At 34.7% G+C, this 23,695-nt stretch overlaps 1 protein-coding gene across 1 annotated transcript in view; it reads left to right on the top strand.

The window, feature by feature from the left end:
- CDH9 (cadherin 9) overlaps positions 1-23,695 on the top strand; it is a 143,484-nt gene that overhangs the window by 93,087 nt on the left and 26,702 nt on the right. Inside the window, exon 3 of the mRNA XM_004605566.2 lies at positions 19,151-19,445. Coding sequence (XP_004605623.1) covers positions 19,151-19,445 — 295 coding nt within the window. The remainder of the gene's footprint in view (positions 1-19,150; positions 19,446-23,695) is intronic.

Raw genomic sequence — 23,695 nt, 5'->3', positions numbered from 1 at the left:
TTTAAATCTCTCCTTAAATATGCTTAATCATGAAGCAAAAAGGTCAAACTTTAAAATATTTAAATGTTTTCATAATAAAAAGAAACTTACTTCTCTTTTTAGACTCCACAATGTTGCCAACAGAATTACTTTCAAGTCCCAGTACTACCTTTGTATCTTCACTTGCAATTATATCACCTGCAAGGGGAATTTCTCTTAATTGCTGTACAGCAAAATTCCCTTTATTCCAGGCACTCACATTAGTGAAATTAGGCCATGGATTCTCAGGCTGGTGTCATATGGCCCCCTATGTGCCTGCAGGATATTTCAAGATGCAACAGATGAAAATCTCATGAGATGAGCAAGCAAACCAATGTGGACAGGAGCTCCACAAAAAGGAAACAAAGATGAATGGTGGCCACCTTATAAAAAGGTTCAGAAACCCTGAATCAGACAACCTGCTGTGTCTTGACTAGAAGATGATACCATAAAGCAATGTGGTAGAGGATTGTTAAGATAATGTACTTTTAACAAAGGAAGTAACTTGCATTAGTGAATACATATGTGTGACAGATTTCTGAACCTCATCCTCATAGCATGCCATGTAATAGAGCACTTATTTATGTATTTGAAGTTGTGCTGTTTGCTGCTGCTATTTTCTAATCCCAGGGTCTCCTCTATGATTTACCTAGATAAATTTTCAGTTTCAATAGTAACTGATGCACTTCTCTGGAGAGAGTGTTTCTGACCAGTGTTAATATTAGCAATTGTCTTTCAACTAAGCTAGTCTTCCCCCATTTAAGTTCCCGTAGATAAGCTTTGGGGACCAACTCTCTACTGGTATTCTACAAAGTAACAGATTGAGCTAACCAGTGTTCCAGTGTGTGTATATTTTGTGACAGATGTGAAAATCATTCTATAGTTGAATCATGAAAGAGTATTGACACTGTTTGTAGCATGACCCCCTACAAATATATCAATGGTTATTTCTCCTCAGGGTTTACCCAAATTCATATTTCATTCTGTGACTAGAATAGACTTACTAGTCATTACACTCTCTACACAGAGTTATTAGGAACAACAAAAAAGCTTTAATCTCATTATTTCCTGAGGCTTAATGGTGATGCATTGCTTATCTCCAGAATGTCATCTTAATGTTTTTTCACAAATGTGCAATCACATAATTCAAAAGCTTTTATTAAATATTATGGAATTATAGTCAAATTTTCTATGAAAAAGTGAAATAGCATGCCATTTCATATATAATAATCTTTATAATTATTCACATGCTGGATTATAAAATCATTGAAAAATACCTCAATTTACTATATGAGGTAAAATAATTCATTTTATCCCACCATTAATTTTATAAGATCACAGTTAGTATTTTTCTTCTTTCCTGTTGTTTCTAAACAATTTAACAATTTTCTAACTCCTGAGCAAAATAATTTCAACTTTTAACAGACAACTAAAACATTTCTGTACCATATATCATACAGCTATTAAATTTCTCATGCAATTGATAATTCATGTAATTTTGTGAGTCAGTTGAATATTATTCCAAGTAGTAAAGTAATCATTTTTAAATGATGCTACAGATACCTTCCATTTATGAAGTTTGGTTTAAAACATTCATTTTGCAACTACCAGAAAATAGGATATTTTCTGACATATTTTACTTTCCAGTGTACTTCACTCAACTTCTTGTGATTTTTATTTCAATTGAATAAACTTGTTTTATTTTCTATTTTGCAGCAATTACCATTTGATACTGAAAATTGGTGCTCTGGCATTAATTTTCTTCATATTTCTCCTTCCTTCACATTTTGTCTAAAAGTGTCCTATTCATCAACACAATCTAGCCTATAATTCCACTTTAACTTTTATTTTATGAAACAATTACAAAGCAGACTTAAACAAATTACATATCTTATATCATGCCAAACTTTATTATTAAACATTCTAGCAATCAAACACAGGTGAGTGTCTGAATTATGAGATGTAGAACAACATAAGTTAGTAGATCTTTCTTCCATATTTAATATGTTTTACATTCTGGCTTTAAAATCTGTGTCATTGTGTCTCTTACCCAGATAGAAGCCAATTTTTACTCAGATAATTATGAAGGTTTTGTGATTATTTCTCTTAGGTTATAATATCTAGGAGATTTCACGATTGCAAACTTAAAGCTATAATATTCATAAGTCTATGGTTCAAGATTTGTTTCTCAGGGAATCTTAAACCTTTACTAAGCATTTTGCTCTTTTTTCCCTTTCAAGAGTATTCTTCTAGTTCTAGAAACTTTAGGTAGTCAATTTAGCTATGTTCTTCCCACCATATCTCAACAAATTATTTCTATCATTTTTGTTACTTAACTCACCAGATCTTCACTAGGACACATCCATTTTTAAATTGGGAGTTTTCGAATCTCCTTCTAAGCAATTTTTATATGTTTGTTTTTCACATAATTTAAAACACATAATTTAAAACATTTAAAAGAAAATGTAAGAAATTTTGGTATGGCCATATGATTTTTTTAAAACTTGAAATTTGTGCATATTTGAAAACTCATTTCATATATAAAACTCTAGTTTTATTTTTAATTCTAGGTTGATAGTTAAATGTGACATCATAATTAGAACTAAATGCTAGAAGCATTGAAACTTCCTAGAGAAGATTAAGCACAGAATAGCTAAGAAAAATAGTTTAATGTGTATCAATAGACAATCATCTTTTCTAAAGGCACTAACAAAGTATTCATTTAATTAAAACATTTCTTAAGTTAAAGCTTGAAATAACACATTTAAACAATGCTTGTTACACATCTGTCTATAACCACTATGTATATATCAGACATTTGCCCCAAGTGAGTGAAAAAGAAAACGGGAAAAAATCTCACCAAAATGAGACTTCTGGGGTCTGGAGTGATAGCACAACTGGTAGGGCGTTTGCCTTGCACGCGGCCAACCGGGGTTCTATTCCCAGCACCCCCTACGATCCTCTGAGCACCACCAGGGGTAATTCCTGAATGCAGAGCCAGGAATAACCCCTGTGCATCGACGGGTGTGACCCAAAAAGCAAATAATAATAATAATAATAATAAGAAGAAGAAGAAGAAGAAGAAGAAGAAGAAGAAGAAGAAGAAGAAGAAGAAGAAGAAGAAGAAGAAGAAGAAGAAGAAGAAGAAGAAGAAGAAGAAGAAGAAGAAGAAGAAGAAAATTTAAAAGAAAACGAAATGAGACTTCTGGTTTAAGATGGCATTTGGATGAGAATTTTAGCAAAATTTACATGACTATTAAAAAAAAGAAAATTTTGTTTGCCATGTTTTCTGTCTAAACATGACTATAACTCTAGAACTCACTAGGAAATAAATAATAAATTGGGAACTATTGTACAACAGCATTTTCATCCTCTTGTGAAATAATGTCTCATGCAAGTAGACTTGTTAATAGCATGCTCCAAAATTGTTAATTTTTTATTATCATAACTTTGTTTTATTAGTAGTTTTATTGTAACCTTATTGTATTTTATTGCTGAACAGTATGGTTCAGCTGGAAAAGTAGAAGCAGAGAAGATAATTTTTTTTCTCAGTAATGCAAATTTAGCAAAAGTGCATATTCTTTGAAATATACCAAAAGAAATAAAAACAGAGGAAAGCCATTAGTATAAAATATACTGAAGTAAAGATATTTATAAATACACAAGCACCAAATGATTCTCAAAGATATAGTTTCTAAAATACATTTTAATAAAGAAAATTTAGAAATTCATATGTCACTCCTCATAAAAATATAGAAAAACAAATGAAACACATTTCCCTCCTAACTGATTTTTTAGTATGCACTACATTATGGTTAATTATAGATGGAAAGCCAATAAATTTCTAGAGCTTATTCATCTTTCTATCTGCATGTTGCTAAATTACTCCTGTTTTATTTTCCTCATTCTCAGGCCTCTGCTGTTGTGGTTTATGCTTACGTTTGTTCATTTTACATATATTATGTAACTGGAACCATACCACATCTGCCCTTTAATAACTGGCTTGTTTCACTTAATGTAATGTCCAGATTAAATATCACTTGCAGATTGTTAGGCATTCTGGAGATAGCATAGAACCTATTATAGTCCAGATTGAAAATAACAACCATATGCAAATGTCCAACAGTAATACCAATCCTTTGTTATATAGTCATTCAGAGTGCTGTTTCCTTTCCCTATAATCCATCAACTCTTTCCCAAATAAATCAGATCATCGGTTCTTATTCCTCTAAAGAGAAATGCATGGGAGGTTATCTTTTGCAGGTGCTTCTCTAATAACTTCAGTTTTGGGACTTAGACCCCAGTTATGGAAATATCAGAAATACATTGTAGTTTGTGAGAACAGGAAAAATGATATCATATCTTCCATCACAATTCTACAGGCATTACTCTATTTTATTTTCAGTGTCATCACGAAATGCAGCAGTTGAGGTAAAAACATCTGCCTGCTATCCCAGGGACAATGAATTCCTGGGACAAATTTACCAAAGTTAAATGATATCAATGAGGCATAGAAATGCAGCAGAAATGCCTTCATGGTTTAAAAGAATCTTAAAGTTATTAGGGATGAATAGATCTAGGTAAGCAGAGTCCTTGACTATAGAACAAAGGATGCCACTATAGAAAGCATCAATGAAAATCTGTATTCATCTCATAAACGACGCTGTGTTAAAACACTATATGAGATGATTATTAGTCCTTGGATATGTCTGGCAAGGATGGCTACCTTACTATGTGTTAAATAATGAGAACATTAATATTGATTTAAAATGGAATCACCTTAAATTATTTGAAATACTCAAAAAATAACTACTTTTTAATAAGCTGTATATGTGAGTCGGTAGTTAAGCTAATTTTCCATTCAACAATTATGTCCTAAGTATAGAGACTGCTAGAAATAATTTGAGTTCTATGAAAATTATTATACCTGTCTTAATTTAGATAAATATAGTTCATTTTCAGTTGCATGCTCAAGGAAGTAGAAAGTATCTCTCACTCTTGTTCCTAAATTAGCTTTAATAATTAGGAGAGGTGTGCTCGGTTATTTAATACAGATTAATTTTCCCAGTGATATCTGTGCGTGACTTGTTTCTCCCCTATGTAATTGTTCCTCATTTTTCAAAATTCATTCCATAGCACTTTACTGTTTATTGTGTTATATAATCTCTCTAATTTATCATATATCTAGATAATTACACTGTTCTATGTCATTGTCTGATGAGACTATTTTTCAACATTTTAATGGGAAGCACTTATGTATTTCTAGTTGGTTATTACTAGATATTTCCATAATGAAGTTATTTAGTGCTGGACCACCTAATGAAAAACATGAAGAATATTTTTTTAAAACATGTGGTAGCACAAACTGATGATTATATTATGAACTGAGCATAAATGAATGAATCCTATGGTTCTGTGGATACGGAATATGATCTACACTCTAAGATGATACCCCATCATTTAAAATAAGTAACTACATTTTCACTATAATTCAGGTAACTTAAAATTATTTTGCTGAAGGAGTAACAGGTTTGATACCTCTGAAATAGTACACCTACTTTGCGAGTCTTTATTCTCTTTTAAGGAAAAAAATATATATTTTAAGTATTGCAAATCATCAGGAAATATTAGCATATATTTTGAAATATACACACAGACACATATAGACACAAATAAACACTATTTAAAATTTCATTATAATTAAATATAGTTATTCATTTTCTATATTCTAAAATTATTATACTCATCAACACAAAAATTTTTTCCAGTAATTTTCATGAAATTCCTTTCATAAAGTTATGTTCGTTATATTTTTCTACTGAATTATAACAAAAGATCATATACATTTAAACAATTTTTGATACTATTCTCACATCTAAAATATGAGTACGAAAATTTACTGTTACACTTAAGGTATATGTTTTCATTTCCTGCAGGGGAAGTTCTGCATTGATATATGAGTCAAAATACATACTTAATTATTTAAAAGAAAGTGAATATTTACTTAATACATTTAAAATAATTTTACTCCTCAGATTTATTTTATTCACCTTTATAACCTTACTTGTCATAATTTATAGATTATTAATTTAGAGTAGAAATCCAATGATTTTATAACTGGATAATGATTAGTGATGTTACTGATCAATTATATTGTTGAAATATATACATAATATACATCAGCATGAGAAAAAATATTGACAGACTAATATTGTCTTACTTTAATAAGTGCGGTCTTAGCAAAAGAATAGACTGATTAATCAACAATCTCAAAAATAGTAAAGTGACATAAATATAGTTTACTGAAAATTGATAAATAGTAAAGAAATATTATGGAGAAAATATAATATTTTCATTTAATAATGTAGAAACAACCTGAAGTTTATGATAAAACTTTCAAGAAAATAACAAATGTGTCTTAAAAATTATCAAAATGCATTTTTCATGAAGATTAATTCAAAATAAAGTTGAGATCCAACTATGGCATAGAAAGTCAAAGATGTAACAAAAACATGGCAAAGTATTTTGATTGTGATGATTGGCCTTTTTTAGATATAAAAGATGGAAGCAAGGACTTTTTTGGGGAATAATTTTTTAAAACGAAATTTGTTAAAATTAAAAACTTTTGCTTTTCTCACAATTATAAGAATAAAAGAGCACATGAAAATTTGGAGAAAATTATCTGACAGTAACAGTGACAGACATCTCATCTCATCAAAGAGGATATACAAGGAATAAATGCTCAAATAAAGGATGTCTGTTATCATTCAAAGTTCATTTGAATGTTTCAAATTGTATCAATGGTGAAATATTACTCAATTTTTAAAAAAATATGTAACAAATAACATCAAATATTGCCAAGTGTAGAAAACTAAAACTCGTTACTGAGCATTAATGGGAAAGCAAATTAGTTCAGCCACACTGAAAAGTTTAGTAGATTCTGATTAAATATCCATAATCATTCCATATAACACTCCACGGGTATTTAAAAAATGTAGGTGAAATATCAGATGTGCATAAAATTCTGCATTGATACTTAGAAAAACATTCTTCATAATTGAAAAAAATTATATTGATCAATATGACTTTGAGTAAGGTGAACTGATATATAAACTTTGCTGCTTCCAGGTAACGGGGTACTAGAGCCAAACTATATATACCAACAAGCTACAAGATGGACATACAGTAATTTTAATATTACAACTACGTGTGTGGGGGGTGGTGAAAACTAAAAGACTACATGTGGTTTGCCCATTGCCAAGTGAAAAAGGAAAAGAAAATGAAGCTGAAGATGAAGCTGACAGTTCACATTCCATGTAATTCCAGTTATATGACATTCTAGAAATGGCAAAACTACAGAACCAGGAAAACTCTAAGTGGTCGCTCTTGGTAAAGGTGAAGGGTGTCAGTGAATAAGGAAACACAGAAGAATTTTAGGACAGTGAAACTGATGAATATGGGATTCCTTTTATGATTATCATCATTATTGTTGCTGTTATAATTAGCCAAACCACGGTACTATGCAGTATGGCCTGGTTGTGATAATGCTGTGTCAGTACAGTGAGTGTATCAATCCTGGCAAATGCCCCACTTGGGTGGACAGTCTAGATAATGCAGAAAATTTTAAAAGAGCTGGAGTGATAGCACAGTGGGTAAGGCGTTTGCTTTGAACACGCCGACCCAGATTGGATTCCTCCACCCCTTTTGGAGAGCCTGGCAAGCTACCCCTGGTGTATTCAATATGTTAAAAACAGTAACAAGTCTCACAATGGAGACATTATTTGTGCCTACTCGAGCAAATTGATGAACAATGGGATGACAGTGACAGTGACAGTGACAGGAAGAAGCACCAGAAGTGATGTGCATGGTGTCTCTGTCTTCCAAACTGCTTACACTGTTTGATGTCCTTTGCATTCTCGTGGTAGAGTTAATCACCGGTTTTTGGGGAAATAACTAGCTGAGGCCTCAGTGTGTAGCTTTAGTGGCATGGTAGCGGAGAATGTGTTTTGGGTCTAGTGTCTGTACTGAGTAATCACCTAATCATGACCTGGAGTAGCATGATGGCTCTGAGTATCACCACATATTCCCAAGCACAATTACAACAATTTAAATAATTACTTGATGATATTTTGACATTGACTCCATGTTGCCTTGATGATATAAAATATTATATATAAATTGGGGTGTGCAGTGTGACTAGATATAATACAAATTATACAAAAATGAGCTATGACTTAGATTTTTGTCACCCACAACCCCATTTAGCCTGAAGCATAAATTGCTGAATGACCATGTTCACTTACAATTGCACAATGTGCTATGAAAGTTAGATTGAGATTTGATTATTACTAAATATCACTGCTGGAAAACTCTATCTTTATAACTAATGAATCATTTTCTGCATTTGTTGAAATAAGTATCTTAAACTACTCAAGCACAGATATAAAAATGAACTTGTTTTTAGCTTTTTATTGCTAAGCACTCCCATACATATGTTCATATAATGGGATTAGTATATACCCCTAGTGAAGTTGATTGGCAAACAGGTTTCAAAACAAACAGCTTTCTATGTAACAACATATATATGCAGATTTGGTTTCTAGTGTCATTCCCTTGTGAGAGAAACCTGGGTTTCTTGGAGAAGTGTCACTTGAGGACTGAAATGGTAAAAATAAAATCTGATTTTTGGCTATTTTGCCAGGTATTTGGCATGTCTTGTACTATCGGGGGCTGGAGCGATAGCACAGTGGTAGGGCATTTGCCTTGCATGCAGCCAACCCGGGTTTGATTCCTCCACCCCTCTCGGAGAGCCCGGCAAGCTACGAGAGTATCTCACCCGCACAGCAAAACCTGGCAAAGCTACCCGTGGTGTATTCGATATGCCAAAAACAATAACAACAAGTCTTACAATGGAGACATTACTGGTGCCAGCTTGGGCAAATCGATGAGCAGCGGGTTGACAGTGACAATGACAATATGTAATACAGACTGGCAAAGCCTGGCAACCTACCCATGGCGTATTCGATATGCCAAAACCAGTAGCAAAGACTGTCTCCATTCCCCTGATCCTAAAAGAGCCTCCAATATGCCATCGGGCTACACTACCATGGAACAGAGATGAATAAAGATGTGACTGGCACCCACTCGAGCAAACCGATGAACAACGAGATAACAGTGATATAGTGATGTAGTGTAATATAGACAGAACAGGATAGGTATTTCGAAGAATATAAGAACTATGAGGATGCCCAAAAAACAAACAGTGGGGGACAGAAGATGGAGCAATGAAATACAGAAATATTATAAATACAATACAGGATTAAAAACTAAAACATAAAATGAAAAGTATAAAATTCCACATTCATATCAACACAATCATAAATAAGTAAATGACAGAGGATGAACAAATCGATGATGAAGACCAATTTTAGATGGTTGACCAGGGTGTGTTACCTTCAAAACATGCCGTAGAATCTTCCATTTCTTAAGTGTTGATAGAATATAGTTATTTCCTTTCCTTCCCAAGAACAAGAAGGCAAAGAAGAGGTGGGAAAGGAGATCATGGTAGTGGATACACTGTAGCAGTAATAAATATATACAGCAAGATTTAGCAGTTTAAGACAGAGGAGCCTAAAGAACATGAAGACTCAATGCTCAATGAACTTTTTCTTTTTTCTTTCTTTCTTTTTGGGTCACACCCGGCGATGCACAGGGGTTACTCCTGGCTCTGCACTCAGGAATTACTCCTGGCGGTGCTCAAGGGACCATATGGGATGCTGGGAATCGAACCCGGGTTGGCCGCGTGCAGGGCAAATGCCCTACCCGCTGTGCTATTGCTCCAGCCCCAAGACTCAATGAACTTTGAAAAAGAGAATGCTAGGTCAAAACTAAAGGACTCTGAATAAAATATAAACTAGTTAATAATAATCTCAATATAGATTCATTGAGTGTACCAAACATACCATCAGAATATGTGTTACTTAAAAAGAAAAAGAATGATCTAGAGGGAAAGTCCATAGGGCAGGGCATTTGCTTGCACTGAGTCCATCAGTCTTCATTCCCTGGCATCCAGTACCGTTTCCTCATCCTGCAAGGAGCAATGCCTGAGACCAGAGTTAAGAGTAAACCATGAGACTGACAGTTATGGCCCTCAGAGAAAGAAACAAAAAATATTGAATTTAGGGCATGTAGAAACCGACAATTTTGCTTAGTTCTTTTGATAAAAATATAGAAATATACAAAGTCTTCAAATGAGTGTGTCTAATATTTGTATTTTGATGGATTTTGCTGCTTCAATTATAGGTGGATAATTCATAATTAATGATGATCTGGGGGTGTACTCTAAAATCACATAACTTCATTGTATTTAATGTATTTGATTCTTGTAAGAAATAGAAGATAACTGTTTCCATAAAAAGCCAACTCTGATTTGGGCGTTGAAGCTATTTCTCCTATATTATAAAATTTCCTTTGTGTATTTTGAATTTATCATATGGTCTAGGAGGCAATAATTGCTATGTGTTTCTAAAATATTGAGCCAGTGGCATAGCTCAGTAAAAATTTTGAAGGTATACAGATAGAGAATTATCTGCCTTTTTTTTCTTTTCTTTCTTCCTTTCTTCCTTCCAACCTTCCACCCTCCCTCCCTCCCTTTCTCTTTCTTTCTTTCTTTCTTTCTTTCTTTCTTTCTTTCTTTCTTTCTTTCTTTCTTTCTTTCTTTCTTTCTTTCTTTCTTTCTTTCTTTCTTTCTTTCTTTCTTTTCGTTCCTCTTTTTCTTTTTTCAATGTCCTGTGTTTAAAAGATTGGATATAGGTCAGCATACAGGAGCATGGAAAACCACTCTACTCAGTCTACAGACTCACTTGATATTCTTTTTTTGCTTTTTGGGTCACACCCAGCGATGCACCTGGGTTACTCCTAGCTTGTGCACTCAGGAATTACCCCTGGTGATGCTCAGGGGACCATATGGGATGCTGGATTCAAACCCGAGTTGGCCTCCTGCAAGGCAAACTAACTACCTGCTGTGCTATCACTCCAGCCCCCATAGTTGATATTCTTATGTAGATCCAGCCAAACTTTAAAAAATTAGCAAGATTGGGGCTGGAGCAATAGCACAGCAGGTAGGGTGTTTGCCTGTTTGCCTTGCAGGTGGCCTACCAGGTTTGATCCCCACCCCCCCATCCCATATGGTCCCCTAAGCACCTCCAGGAGTAATTCCTGAGTGCAAAGCCAGGAGTAACCCCTGAGCATCTCTGGGTGTGACCCAAAAAGAAAAAAAAAGAGAAAAAAAATTAGCAAGATTTTGACATTTTTATATCACAGTCAAGTTGACATAGGAAATAATTAGACGATGTATTTAAAATGTTTTCCTATTTTGCTAAACACTAAAAAGTTATTTAGTGGATACATACTTGTATATTCCAAAAGATGTTCTTAAAGTACACAAAAACTATAGCAGTGCAAATCTAATAATGATTCTATTAGAAAATAATAGCTCACATTTGAAGAAAAAAGTCTTTATGGGTCCATTGTGCTTAAAAAACTTTATTTTAAACAAGTAAAGTTTGTTATTTACAGAGAGAAAAATTTATTTTGTTGATTGAGATCTGGTAAAAAAAAAACATTTTGATGCACTTTTTAAGGCATTTTGAGTGATTCATTTTTATAAAAGATATTTTCAATCGATATTTCTGTTTTATATTTTATTGATACCATAAAATATTGAAATTTATATTTCTTCAAAACTAATGCATTTATTTTAAGTGCTATATGATTTACTTTGCTGTTGATTACCAGTGACTCTAAATGTAGAATTGAATTTACATAATAGGGCAGTTTAGTATTTTAAGTAAATTGTTTTTGTTTTAGGTGCAGAATGAGCCTATTATGAGCTTTCCTTTTGAAAGCAGAACTGTGAATTAAAGACTTTTAAAATATTTGTTTGAATTGTAAGTAAAATAATGATCTAAATGACATTTTAAATTACAGAATTAAGAACCTATGTAAAATATTGTTGAAGACATTTTAAAAAGGTAGGACTAAGACAATAATCAAATTACAATGAATACAATTTTGGATAAATAGAATGTCACCATTTCAAAATTTTTTTCTAGCAGCTAAAGTTTAATATTTTAGATAAAATATATATACTGCAAATCTTATAATTATATAAAAATATTGATCCATCAATTACCTATTTATTTATTAAATTTATTTATTTAACTATATATTACTTATCAATTTAGTTGAACTTGAGTGATAGCACAGTGGGTAGGGTGTTTGCCTTGCACACAGCAGACCTGGGTTCAATTCCTCCATTCCTCCTCAAAGAGCCCGACAAGCTACTGAGAGTATCCTGCTTACATGGCAGAGCCTGGCAAGCTACCCGTGATATATTCCATATTCGATATGCTAAAAGCAGTAACAAGTCTCACAATTGAGACATTACTGTTGCTCTCTTGAGCAAATCGATGAACAACAGGATGACAGTGATACAGTGCTCTCTATTTAGCATCCTGGATCACACACACAGAAATGCTTTAGATTTACTTATAACTCTGTGCTCGACGATCACTCCCAGAACTAACTCTTTAGGGAACCACACGCAGTGCCAGGAATTGAACCCAGGGTTGGTTGCGTGTAAGAGCTCTGTTATTTCTTTGACACCTAAAAAAATTTTAACTTCACTATGAAATTATCTAATTATTTTTCATATTCATTTGAAGTCATATAGGCTAGGGATTGGGTCTGGAATACTGTACATATGAAGCATGATGTTCCATCGTCCTTGCAGCTGTTTCCAAGATCTATGAGATATTTTCTTCCTTTGCTTACTTTCTCTTTTTTCAGATAAAAGTTTTATTGAAAGACTTATTTTAAGGATCAGTGGCACTGTCCTGTGACAGTCCCATGAATCAAACACTTGGGAGACCTCCAAAATTAAACAAGGAAACACTGTCACTCTTACTCTCATCTTGTTGCTCATAAATTTGCTCTAGCGGGCACCAGTAACGTCTCCATTGTGGGACTTATTGTTATTGTTTTTGGTGTATCGAATACTCCATGGGGAGCTTGCAGGCTCTGCCATGCGGGCGAGATACTCTCTGTAGCTTGCCAGGCTCTACAAGAGAGGGGTGGAGAAATCGAACTCGGGTTGGCTGAGTGCAAGGCAAACAAACATCCTGACACTGTGCTATCACTCTAGCCCAGCAAACAAGAAAAGTAAAAAAATAAAAATTAAAAATAAAAACTTTTTCCACAAGTATTTGTATCTAGATAAGGAAAGAAGGAATTTAAGCTTGAGTAGAAGATACCTATTTGGGTCCCTGAACGTTTACTTATATATATATATATATATATTTTTTTTTTTTTTTGTGAAACAAAATAATTTATACTAAAAGAAATTTAGAGACACTTGAGGGAATAATAAGAGTGTTGAAGGGAGAAGATTGACTTCTCCAACGCCGGAAAGAAATTGCCAAGAATGACTTCTGGGAGAGTATATAGAATTTCCCCAAAAGTCTTGGCTTAGAGCTCTCTGCATGAATACAAATTAATCTGTTTTGTTAAGAAAAAACTTTCACTCTCCATGGTCCATTCATATGCTTATCATGACCTCTAGATTTTCCTGTAGCTTCTTTCTTGAGATGACCCTTTTCTGGGTGGTGCCTCAGCTTCTCTACCTCCAAAGAACTCAGGATTTGCATTGTAAACACAACTGGTTTTCTTGCCTTTGGGACACTTTAGGCTGGACAATTTTTTTTTTTTTTGCTTTTTGGGTCACACCCAGCAATGCACAGGGGTCACTCCTGCCTCTGCACTCAGGTTTTACCCCTGGATGTGCCCAGGGGACCATATGGGATGCTGGGAATGGAATCCAGGTTGGCTGAGTGCAAGGCAAACACCCTACCCGCTGTGCTATCACTCCAGCCCCCATAGGCTGGACAATTTCTTTTTAAATTGTTTAGTCTATGATTTGTGTTAAAAACTAAAACCCAAAACAAATGAATAAAGAAATTGTCTGTTAGTACTAACTTAGTAATTAGTAATTAGTACTAAATTAGTAATACTTAAGTAGTTAAGTAATACTTAGTACTAATTAGTACTAACTTAGCCGTCCCTGAACTTTTAAATATATTGCAGTAAATGTGTTAAATGAAATATTTAAATTCAAAAAAATAAATGTTTGATATAATAATTTATCATTATTAAATACAGGGAAAGTCATGTGAATGAATAGAAGCTAAATAATATCTGTCTGTATGTTTGTATAATTTCCAAGGAAATTTTATAGCCATTTAAACTTGTTACTGCTTTTTATTTTGACTACTGACTATTTTCTAGGGGTCAGCATTGAGAAAAGGCCAAATCGAATAAATTAACCCCAAAGGAACTTACTTGTGCACTGATTTCGGTATATAACAGAATCATCATATAACAGCATCACCCTGCATTTCTATTATTCCACTCCTCAAACATGTTTGCAAAGTTGAAAATTAATCAATCTCACATTTCTAATATATATGTGTATATATAAACATATAATACTGTATTTTTTTCTTGCTTTTTGGGTCACACCCAGAGATGCTCAGGGGTTACACCTGGCTTTGCACTCAGGAACCTCTCCTGGAGGTGCTTGGGGGACTATATGGGATGCCGGGGATAGAACCCGGGTTGGCCGCATGCAAGGCAAATGCCTACCCGCTGTGCTATCGCTCCGGCCCAAAATACTGTATTTTAATAACACTATTTTACATGAACATAGTTAAAAGAGATATCCTGATCCATTGATTCACATCCAAGTTTATATATATTTTGTGTGTGTGTTTGTGTGTGTGCATAGCTTATAAGTTTAATGGCTAAATATGATACCACTACATATTATTTAACATAACCAATCGATAAAGCAGTTTATTCTAATACATGTCAATTATCTAACCAGATTTCCAGTCCTTCCCTAAATACTTTTCATCATTAAACTATGTTTCTCCTCTTAGAAAAACATAATAGTAATACAAGAATATATGTGCCAGTATGTTTATTATGAAATAACTTGCAAGGTTATTTGAAAAAAGTGGAATTGTTAAAAGTTATTAAAATAGAGAGATCTAATATGTGGTTTAATTTAAAAGGCAAGTTCTGTTTTATTTAAAATCTCATTTTTCTAATAATCAATTATAAGTCTGTTGCATATATGTGGAAAAGAGTCATTTAAAAGGCAAAACATATTTTTTCAGAAACATGCTAAGATCATAATGATTTTTAAAAAATAGTCTATCACATCCACTGTTTAAAGATAGCATGAAAAAGCCTATATGCTTACAATGCACCTAGAACTTTTTTTTTTTTTGCTTTTTGGGTCACACCTGGCTTTGCACAGTGGTTACTCCTGGCTCATTCAATCAGAAATCACTCTTGGTGGCGCTCAGGGAACCATATGGGATGCTGGGAATCCAACAAGGGTCGGCCGTGTGCAAGGCAAACACCCTACCTGCTGTGCTATCTCTCCAGCCCATCACCTCGAGATTTTTTTATAACGTTTGTTCTTGTTGTTATTTTGTTTTCTTTAAATATGTATTATTCTCATTCAGTCCCGAGTTTAACCAGAATCTTGTTACTGCTTCATTTTTGTAATAATATGTAATTTAGGTATTTTCTGTATATTGGCCCTGCTAAAATAGAATATAGCATCTTTCATATGGTAGGAATCAACATGGAAACTTGCCTTTAATTCCTCTAATTCCCTTTTTACATCTTATGTAAAAGTAGCAAGTGGAAAATGCATTTATAGATCCTTTCTAGGCAAATTTTTGAAACTAATGATGAGACAATTTCTACTTATGTGCAATCTCCTTATTTTACTAAAAGTGGACCACTCGAAAAATAAAAGTCACCATCCTGAATTTAGCCATATTCATATATTGCATTTCTCTATTTTTTTTGTTTGTACTGTAAAAAAAATTACATAATAAACTGTAGGATAACATTGGGTTCTTCCTTTCAGCCTTGCTACAGGGAACTTATTTTACCTTAAAGCAATGTCCTTTCTGTATGAACACAGGAAGACAGTTAATATTATGCTTTGTAACTTGGCAGCTGATTGACTCCAATAATATTTACTCTTGGGCATCTGCTTTCTCAACTCGGTTGCCCTTATTTCCTAGCACCCCAAAAGCAGGGTCTCGACGAGGGACTGAATGGACCCAGAGCAAGTTGTGAGCTACCCTGGCATCAATATGGGCCCGGCCAAAGTGCCACAATACTCAACTATAAGTTGAGAGCATGGTCGTAGACAAATGCTGTCATGATCTAAAAGTAACAAGGAGACTAGGACCCTGATGGGGTTAGGAAGACTGGCCTGGCCTGAGGACTGTGTCCTGGAATATATAGTGAGATGTCCTCATGAAGATCCAAACTTTAAGTTTGATATATCTCTTCTGCTCTCATACAGAATGACATTGCTAGAAATATTAGAAGTAAATTGACTATAGCTGTTTGAGTGGATTACTAGCTGAGGAAAGAAAAAAGTGACACACCCTGGATGGGATCCCACCTTTGAGTGGATCTCCTAGTAATTTGGAGTAATCTTTTTAGATGAGATTTTGTTAATCTCCAGGAGAAGGGGTCTTATCCCTCTTTGTTGATTTGTTAATGTTCAGCCCACCTTTCTCTCACCACCCTATGTGATTGCTATATAAACTAAGACTGTAAGAGACGTAGAGGGAGAAGACACAGAAGAAGGAAGAAGACACAGAAACAGGGAGAGAAGACACAGAAGCAAGGGAGCAGACACAGAGGGGAGAAGACACAGAAGCAAAGCACAGAAGTAGGGACAGAAGACACAGAAGCAGAGCACAGAGTGAAAGAGAATCAGGGAGTCATCGGAGCCAGAAGCAGGGGAAAGAAAGAGCACAAAGCAAGTGAGAATCAGAGTAGAGTCAGAGTCAGAAGTGAGAGTGAATGGTGCTACAGGCACTGAAGCAGAAGGGCTCTAGAGAGAGAGAGATCAGAAGAAAAGAGATTGGAAGAGACCAGAGGAGAGACTTCAGAGACAGAGTCAGAGATAGAGAGACAGACAGAAGAGAGCAGAGTAGCACACACAGAAGCAGAGCACAGAGGAGGAGACATCCCGATCCGGTCCATACACAGAGGTTCAAGAGCACTGAACTTAAGTTGCAAGAGAGAGAGAGAGAGAGAGAGAGAAAGAGAGAGAGCCGCCCGCCCCGAGAGTCCATGAATAACACACACATATCACCGCACCTTCTGCACGCCTTTATATTTTTCACAATAAACAATATCGTGATTTAAAAAATATATAGTCTAGTCTCTTTTTCACTTGATATTGCAGTTAGAGGCCTTGCAAACCATTACACCAACTGCAAAGAGAGTCAAGACAGAGAAGTGAAATGTGCTTTATAGTTAGAGATGTGTATCTATTTTAATCTATAGTGCCTGGAAAGGCATCAGTAAGAAGAAAATTTAAATGGGATATGATAAATATTTAGTTAGTGACAAATGCATAGAAGAAAAAGGTGTTAAGGGGTTAGAGAAATAAGGAAACAGCAGGTATGAAATCTGTAACTAGTCTTCTGAGACATGAAAACAAAGCTAGGCAAGACAAAAAAATTGACATTTATGGGCTGCATCGGAAGCAAGTAAAGATGAGAAAGATAAAATGCAGATATGAACAGGATTATAGAAGACATGAAAGACACAGAAAAGCAAACAGAATAAATGATAAAAACAAAGATGACTAAAAATAAACCATGTCCTTATAGTGTCCATATATTGTATATGATTGAACACATTAAGTTTGCATAATATAATGCAGTGATTTGGATGAGTTTCTGCAAGAATTCAGATGCTCAATTCATAAACATAGTTTTTACACTTTTCATGAACACCTATGATAAGCGGTAATATGATCATATGTAACATATAAAAATAACTTCTGTCCTTAACTTCTTAATTATGAAAGATTGGAGTAGATCCAGAGGTGAGAGACAATCAGTTGAGAGGAAATTAAGAATTAGGGACAATGAAAGACACAACCAGTACAGTATTCAAAAACATAAAGATGGATGAATGATTGGGATAAAAGGATTAAAAGAAAAATGTATCCATGCAGTTAATTTTTTCATTGAGTGCAAAAATGGAAGAATGAAATATGAGTCCCAAGTTTAAAATTGGGGTATTATCAAAAAGAGGTTCAAATAATCAAATAAATCAAAATGATGTGGTATGCTAAAAAATATGTATAAGTAGCCAGGATACAGTGGCAATCATGAAAGTGTGTTAGTAGATAACACTGTGCTTCTGAATATGTTAAAAATAAATATAAAAAAACATTAATATGCTTTCCAATTTAAATATTCCATGAATTCATTGCCCATATGTTTAAGAATTCAATAAATATATTCCTACACTTTAAAAGTTAATTTTTATTATATATGTATTAAAACAAAAGTAAGTTATTTTTTAAAAAACATTATATTTTCATTAAGAAACTGTGTATATGGCCAGCACAAAGTACCATGGGTTTTGTATCACTGATATTTTAAATGTCTATAAAATGTTGATTTTTTAAAGTAAAACTTCTTTGGTTGAATTATTACTCTATAAATAATAATTTGTCACATTAGCCTTTTATTCTTGATCAATCTCTTACTGACACAGTCTGTCTGTACTTATACAAATATGTACTACTAATGGGTGAAATCAGTTAGAAATTGGCATTTGCATTCTAAGCTTATAGCAATTTTAGAAATTACATCATTTTTATTTCATTGATTTTAAATAATAGATGTTAATATTTATACTTTTTTGCTCATCTACATATCAGGGGTTTATATTTTGGGTGCATTATTTTCAAAATGATCTTTAAAATACCTTTGAAAAATGCATATTGATTTTGTTTTGAATTTTGACTGCAATCATGTTTAAATATAATCGTCCAAAAACTTAAAGGAGAACAAAACCTTAAATTTTTATTTCCCCAACAGTGAAAATTTAGCTAACCATTGTGATATTCTTTAGGGTAATGTTATGTGGAGGTGAATTAATATATGCCAATCTCTTTACTATAATAACAATGCCTATATTCACAGAACTCTTTTTTTCTACCTCTCTGAAGCTGCACACTGACCAAGATAAAGGAGATGGAAATTTAAAATACATCTTAACAGGAGACGGGGCTGGCAGCCTTTTTGTTATAGATGAAAATACAGGAGATATTCATGCTGCAAAGAAATTAGACAGAGAAGAAAAATCTCTGTACATTCTTCGTGCCAAGGCAATAGACAGAAAGACTGGAAGACAAGTAGAACCTGAATCTGAATTTATCATTAAAATCCATGACATCAATGATAATGAACCAAAATTCACCAAAGAGTTATACACTGCAAGTGTTCCTGAAATGTCTGGAGTTGGTATGTATATGCTAATTTTTTCATTTGCATTTAAAAAATATGTAGCTACCTCTTATTGTCTGGTTTTCCTCTCAGAGAACCTAGCAAGCTACCAAGATATTCTGCCTGCATGGCAGAGCCTGGCAAGCTCCCCGTGGTGTATTCAATATGCCAGAAACAGTAACAATGATGGGTCTCATCCCCGTGACCCTGAAAGAGTCTCCAATGTGGCACCATTGGGAAGAACATGTAGAGACAGACTGCCATAATCTCAGAAAATCTCAGGGCTAGGACGAATGGAAATGTTACTGGTTCCCACTTGAGCAAATCGATGAACAACAGGATGACAGTGATACAGTGATACAGTGGTATAGTTATAATAAGTGGATTATATCAAATAAGAAGTGTAACTGGGACCACTCTCAAATGCTCGTTTAATTATAATTATTTTTAAATAAGCTAAGTATTTACTGCCCTCTTATAACTGATACTGAAGATAATTCTGAGAATAGAAATTCTATTGTGGTTCATCAACAGCTTCAACTATTTAATATCCATTCAAATGATAGTCAAATTGAATCTCCGCCCCCAAAATAAAAGGTGACAGAATTTTTTTTTTTTTTTTTTTTTTTTGCTTTTTGGGTCACACCCAGCGATGCACAGGAGTTGCTCCTGGCTCTGCACTCAGGAATTACCCCTGGCGGTGCTCAGGGGACCATATGGGATGTTGGAAATCAAACCCGAGTCGGCTGCGTGCAAGGCAAACTCCCTACCCACTGTGCTATTGCTCCAGCCCCCGGTGACAGCAATTTTAAAGAATTTGCTTGCATTGTTTTGAAAAACAAGTTTGAATTTGACAAATTTCTTTTGATAGAATCATTTGATCATAAAAACAACTTTTTGTGATAGATAGAGGAAATAGAAACATCAACCTTTGTTCTTTAATTCAGAACTCAATTTAGGCGGAAGAGATAGGCCGTAAGATATTTGCCTTTCTCACTGAGAATCCTGGTTCAGCTCTTGGCATGACAAAAATTCTCCTGAGTACCACCAGAAGTGATCCCTTACACAGAGCCAGAAGTAAGCACACAGCATGTTTGAATGTAGTTCAAAAGAACCCCACCACTCTGAGGCTTCCTAAATATGAAGGCACTAAATAAAGATAAAACAATCTTATAACAACAGCATTTGATTTTTAACTTTTGGAAGGTTATTTTATTTAATTATGTTCCAAGTATACATATTTTAAATATATCGAAGTTGAAAATTGTCAGTTCTTAAGACTGGCAATATATTTATCATTTATTGTTATGGGCTGTTTTCAATCAATATTAAAATTCAGTCCAATGTTATAAAAGGAGCTTACGAATTTATGAGGGAATCTTATGAAATTATAGAGCCTAGGATAAAACAAGTGACTGTTTTCCTTAAAATAGTTTCACTAAATGAAATTAATCACAGTCACTGTATCACTGTCATCACATTGGCTCATCAATTTGCTTGAGCGGGCACCAGTAATGTCTCCATTGTCAGACTTGTTGTTACTGTTTTTGGCATACCGAATAAGCCACAGGGAGCTTGTCAGACTCTGCCATGCAGGTGAGATACTCTTGGTAGCTTGCCGGGCTCTCCAAGAGGGATGGAGGAATCGAACCCTGGCAAATGCCCTACACACTATGCTATCGTTCCAGCCCTAAATGAAATGAGTAAGGGAGTGAAAGACAGTTACCACATTGGTTTCACTCATATATGAAGATGAAACACTAAAAAGAACAACCTGACAAAATCTAGCAAACTGATGCCTAGGTTTAAGGAAAGAATATCTGTAGCTACCTACCGCAGGGAATGCTGGGAAGGATGAAGTTGCAGACAGAAAGGTCTTCGTGATGATGGAATGGGAATGACACTTGAACTGGAGAATCCCATTCTCCCATAGAGTTGTACCTCTGAAATACCACAGTCTTATAAGCTAAATCTATAATGTAGTGATGTTTGCTGTACTGAGCAGAGTAACTATCCTTTACATTTATGAGATGGTGTATCCTGAGGAGGCATTTGAAGGAACAGAGGCCCAAAGAGGAAGTGTCCAGCCTTTAACATTAGGTGAATTAATTTTGAGAAGACATTATAAAGTCTGTTGCTAAAGTCCTGTGCTGGTATATAAATACATAGCATGGAAATGAGTTGTTGCTTTTGATGCAGTGCAGCATTTCTTTTTTTTTTCTTTTTTGGTATAAGCATATGCACACAAAATTTGAGAAGCTGTCACCACAACTCAGTTAGTGGAGGTGAGCATGCTTATATGGTACACAGGCTATTTTTCAGAAGGAAAAAATCTAAATAATAAGTAAAATCACACTTTAAAAAATATGTAGTGACCTAATCAGAGAGAGAGAACAAAAGGGAATTCCCTGCCATAGTGGCAGGGTGGGGTGGGGGGAGACGGGTCTGGGGAGGGGGGGAGGGATGTTGGGTTTACGGGTGGTGGAGAATGGGCACTGGTGAAGGGATGGGTTATTGAACTTTGTATGGGGGAAGCATGAGCACAAAGATGTATGGATCTGTAACTGTACCCTCACGATGACTCTCTAATTAAAAATAAACTAATAAAAAAAATAAAATTAAAAAAAAATATATGTAGTGACCGGAAAGACAGTACAGAGGATAGTGTGCTTGCCTTGCACACTGCCAACCAGATTCCATCCCCAGCATCCCACATAGTCCCCTGAGCCCCGTTGGGAGTAGTTTCTGATGCATTTCCAGGAACAATCTCTGAGCATCATCGAGTGTGGCCCCCAAAACAAACTGTCATCCTTTGCTCATGGATTTGTTCGAGCAGGCACCAGTAACGTCTCTCATTGTGAGACTTATTGTTACTGTCTTTGGCATATCCAATACACCACGGGTAGCTTGCCAGGCTCTGCCATGCGGGCTAGATACTCTCGATTGCTTGCCAGGCTCTCCAAGAGGGGTGCAGGAATCGAACCAGGGTGGGCCACGTGAAAGGCGAATGCCCAACAGCCGTGCTATCCTACTATGTAAAATATGAAGGAAAATATTACCCATGCAGTATTTATCCAAAGTCTCATGATTAGTCATTTACTTAAGAACATTTTTTGAAACAAGATTGTGTCTTTATAGAAATCTGATTAAAAAAACCAAAAAACATCCGTCATTGCTTATCTTTTGATGCTAAATCCTTTAAAACCCTATTATTTTAATATAATTATTTGTGTCACAATTAAAATAGAATATATAAAATTGTAGCACTGTCATCCTGTTTTTCATGGATTTGCTTGAGCATGCACCAGTAATGTCTCCATTGTGAAACGTGTTACTATTTTTGGCATATTGACTACGCCACAGGTAGCTTACCAGGCTCTGCCCTGTGGGTGGGATACTCTGGGTAGTTTACTAAACTCTCCGAGAGTGATGAAGGAATCAAACCAGGGTCAGCTGTGAGCAAGGCAAATGCCCTTCCCTCTGTGCTATTGTTTCAGTCCATTTAAAATTGTATTAATTAAAATTAATTTTTATTAAAATTTGGAATATTTACTAATTTATATATTGCAGCTGATTCTTGCAACATTGCCATAAATGCAAGCATATATGAATATGAAAATATATGTGTTCAAATATGTGTATATTTTTGGTTTTGGGTTATCGCCAGTGGTGCCCAGGCGATCACTCCTACCCAGTTCAGAGGACTCTATGTGGTTCCAGGGATTGAACTCAGGTTGGCCCTGTGCAACACAAGCATCATAACTGCTGTACTATGTCTCTGGCCCCAGTTTACTGTATTTAATGGGACACAAGGACACTGCCATGTATTAAACATAGAAAAGTTTTGTGGGTCAATTTTATTTCACTTTTGATTGTTCAAAACAGCAGCATCTCTTTTTCATTTGCATGAATAAAAAGCAGCAGGAATGTAATTAAAGTTTCATTTAACTTAAAAATATACATTTTCTGTTAGTAATAAATATGCTAAAGGCAAATTTGATGTCCACTGACTGAATCACTTAATAGGCGTCCTATTTTCCTAATTAACAGTGCAGTTCATTTGTCTCCTTGTGTTCATCTTGAACATAAAATATGTCTCTGAGTTTTATTCGCAGCTGTGGGAAAATTTAGAAATTTTTAAGTATTTTTCTTCCTTAAATGAAATTGAAAAGTGACTTTTGACCAATCAGTTTTTTGGTCTTGTTTATTGTGTTTGTTGTTTGCTTTGGGGGGTCATCCCTGATGGTACTTAAGGCTGACTCCTGGCT

This window comes from Sorex araneus, chromosome 1 (genome assembly GCF_027595985.1).
Source record: "Sorex araneus isolate mSorAra2 chromosome 1, mSorAra2.pri, whole genome shotgun sequence".
Taxonomy (NCBI): domain Eukaryota; kingdom Metazoa; phylum Chordata; class Mammalia; order Eulipotyphla; family Soricidae; genus Sorex; species Sorex araneus.
The sequence above is the reverse complement of the archived record's forward strand: the minus strand, read 5'-3'. Positions and strand labels throughout refer to the sequence as shown.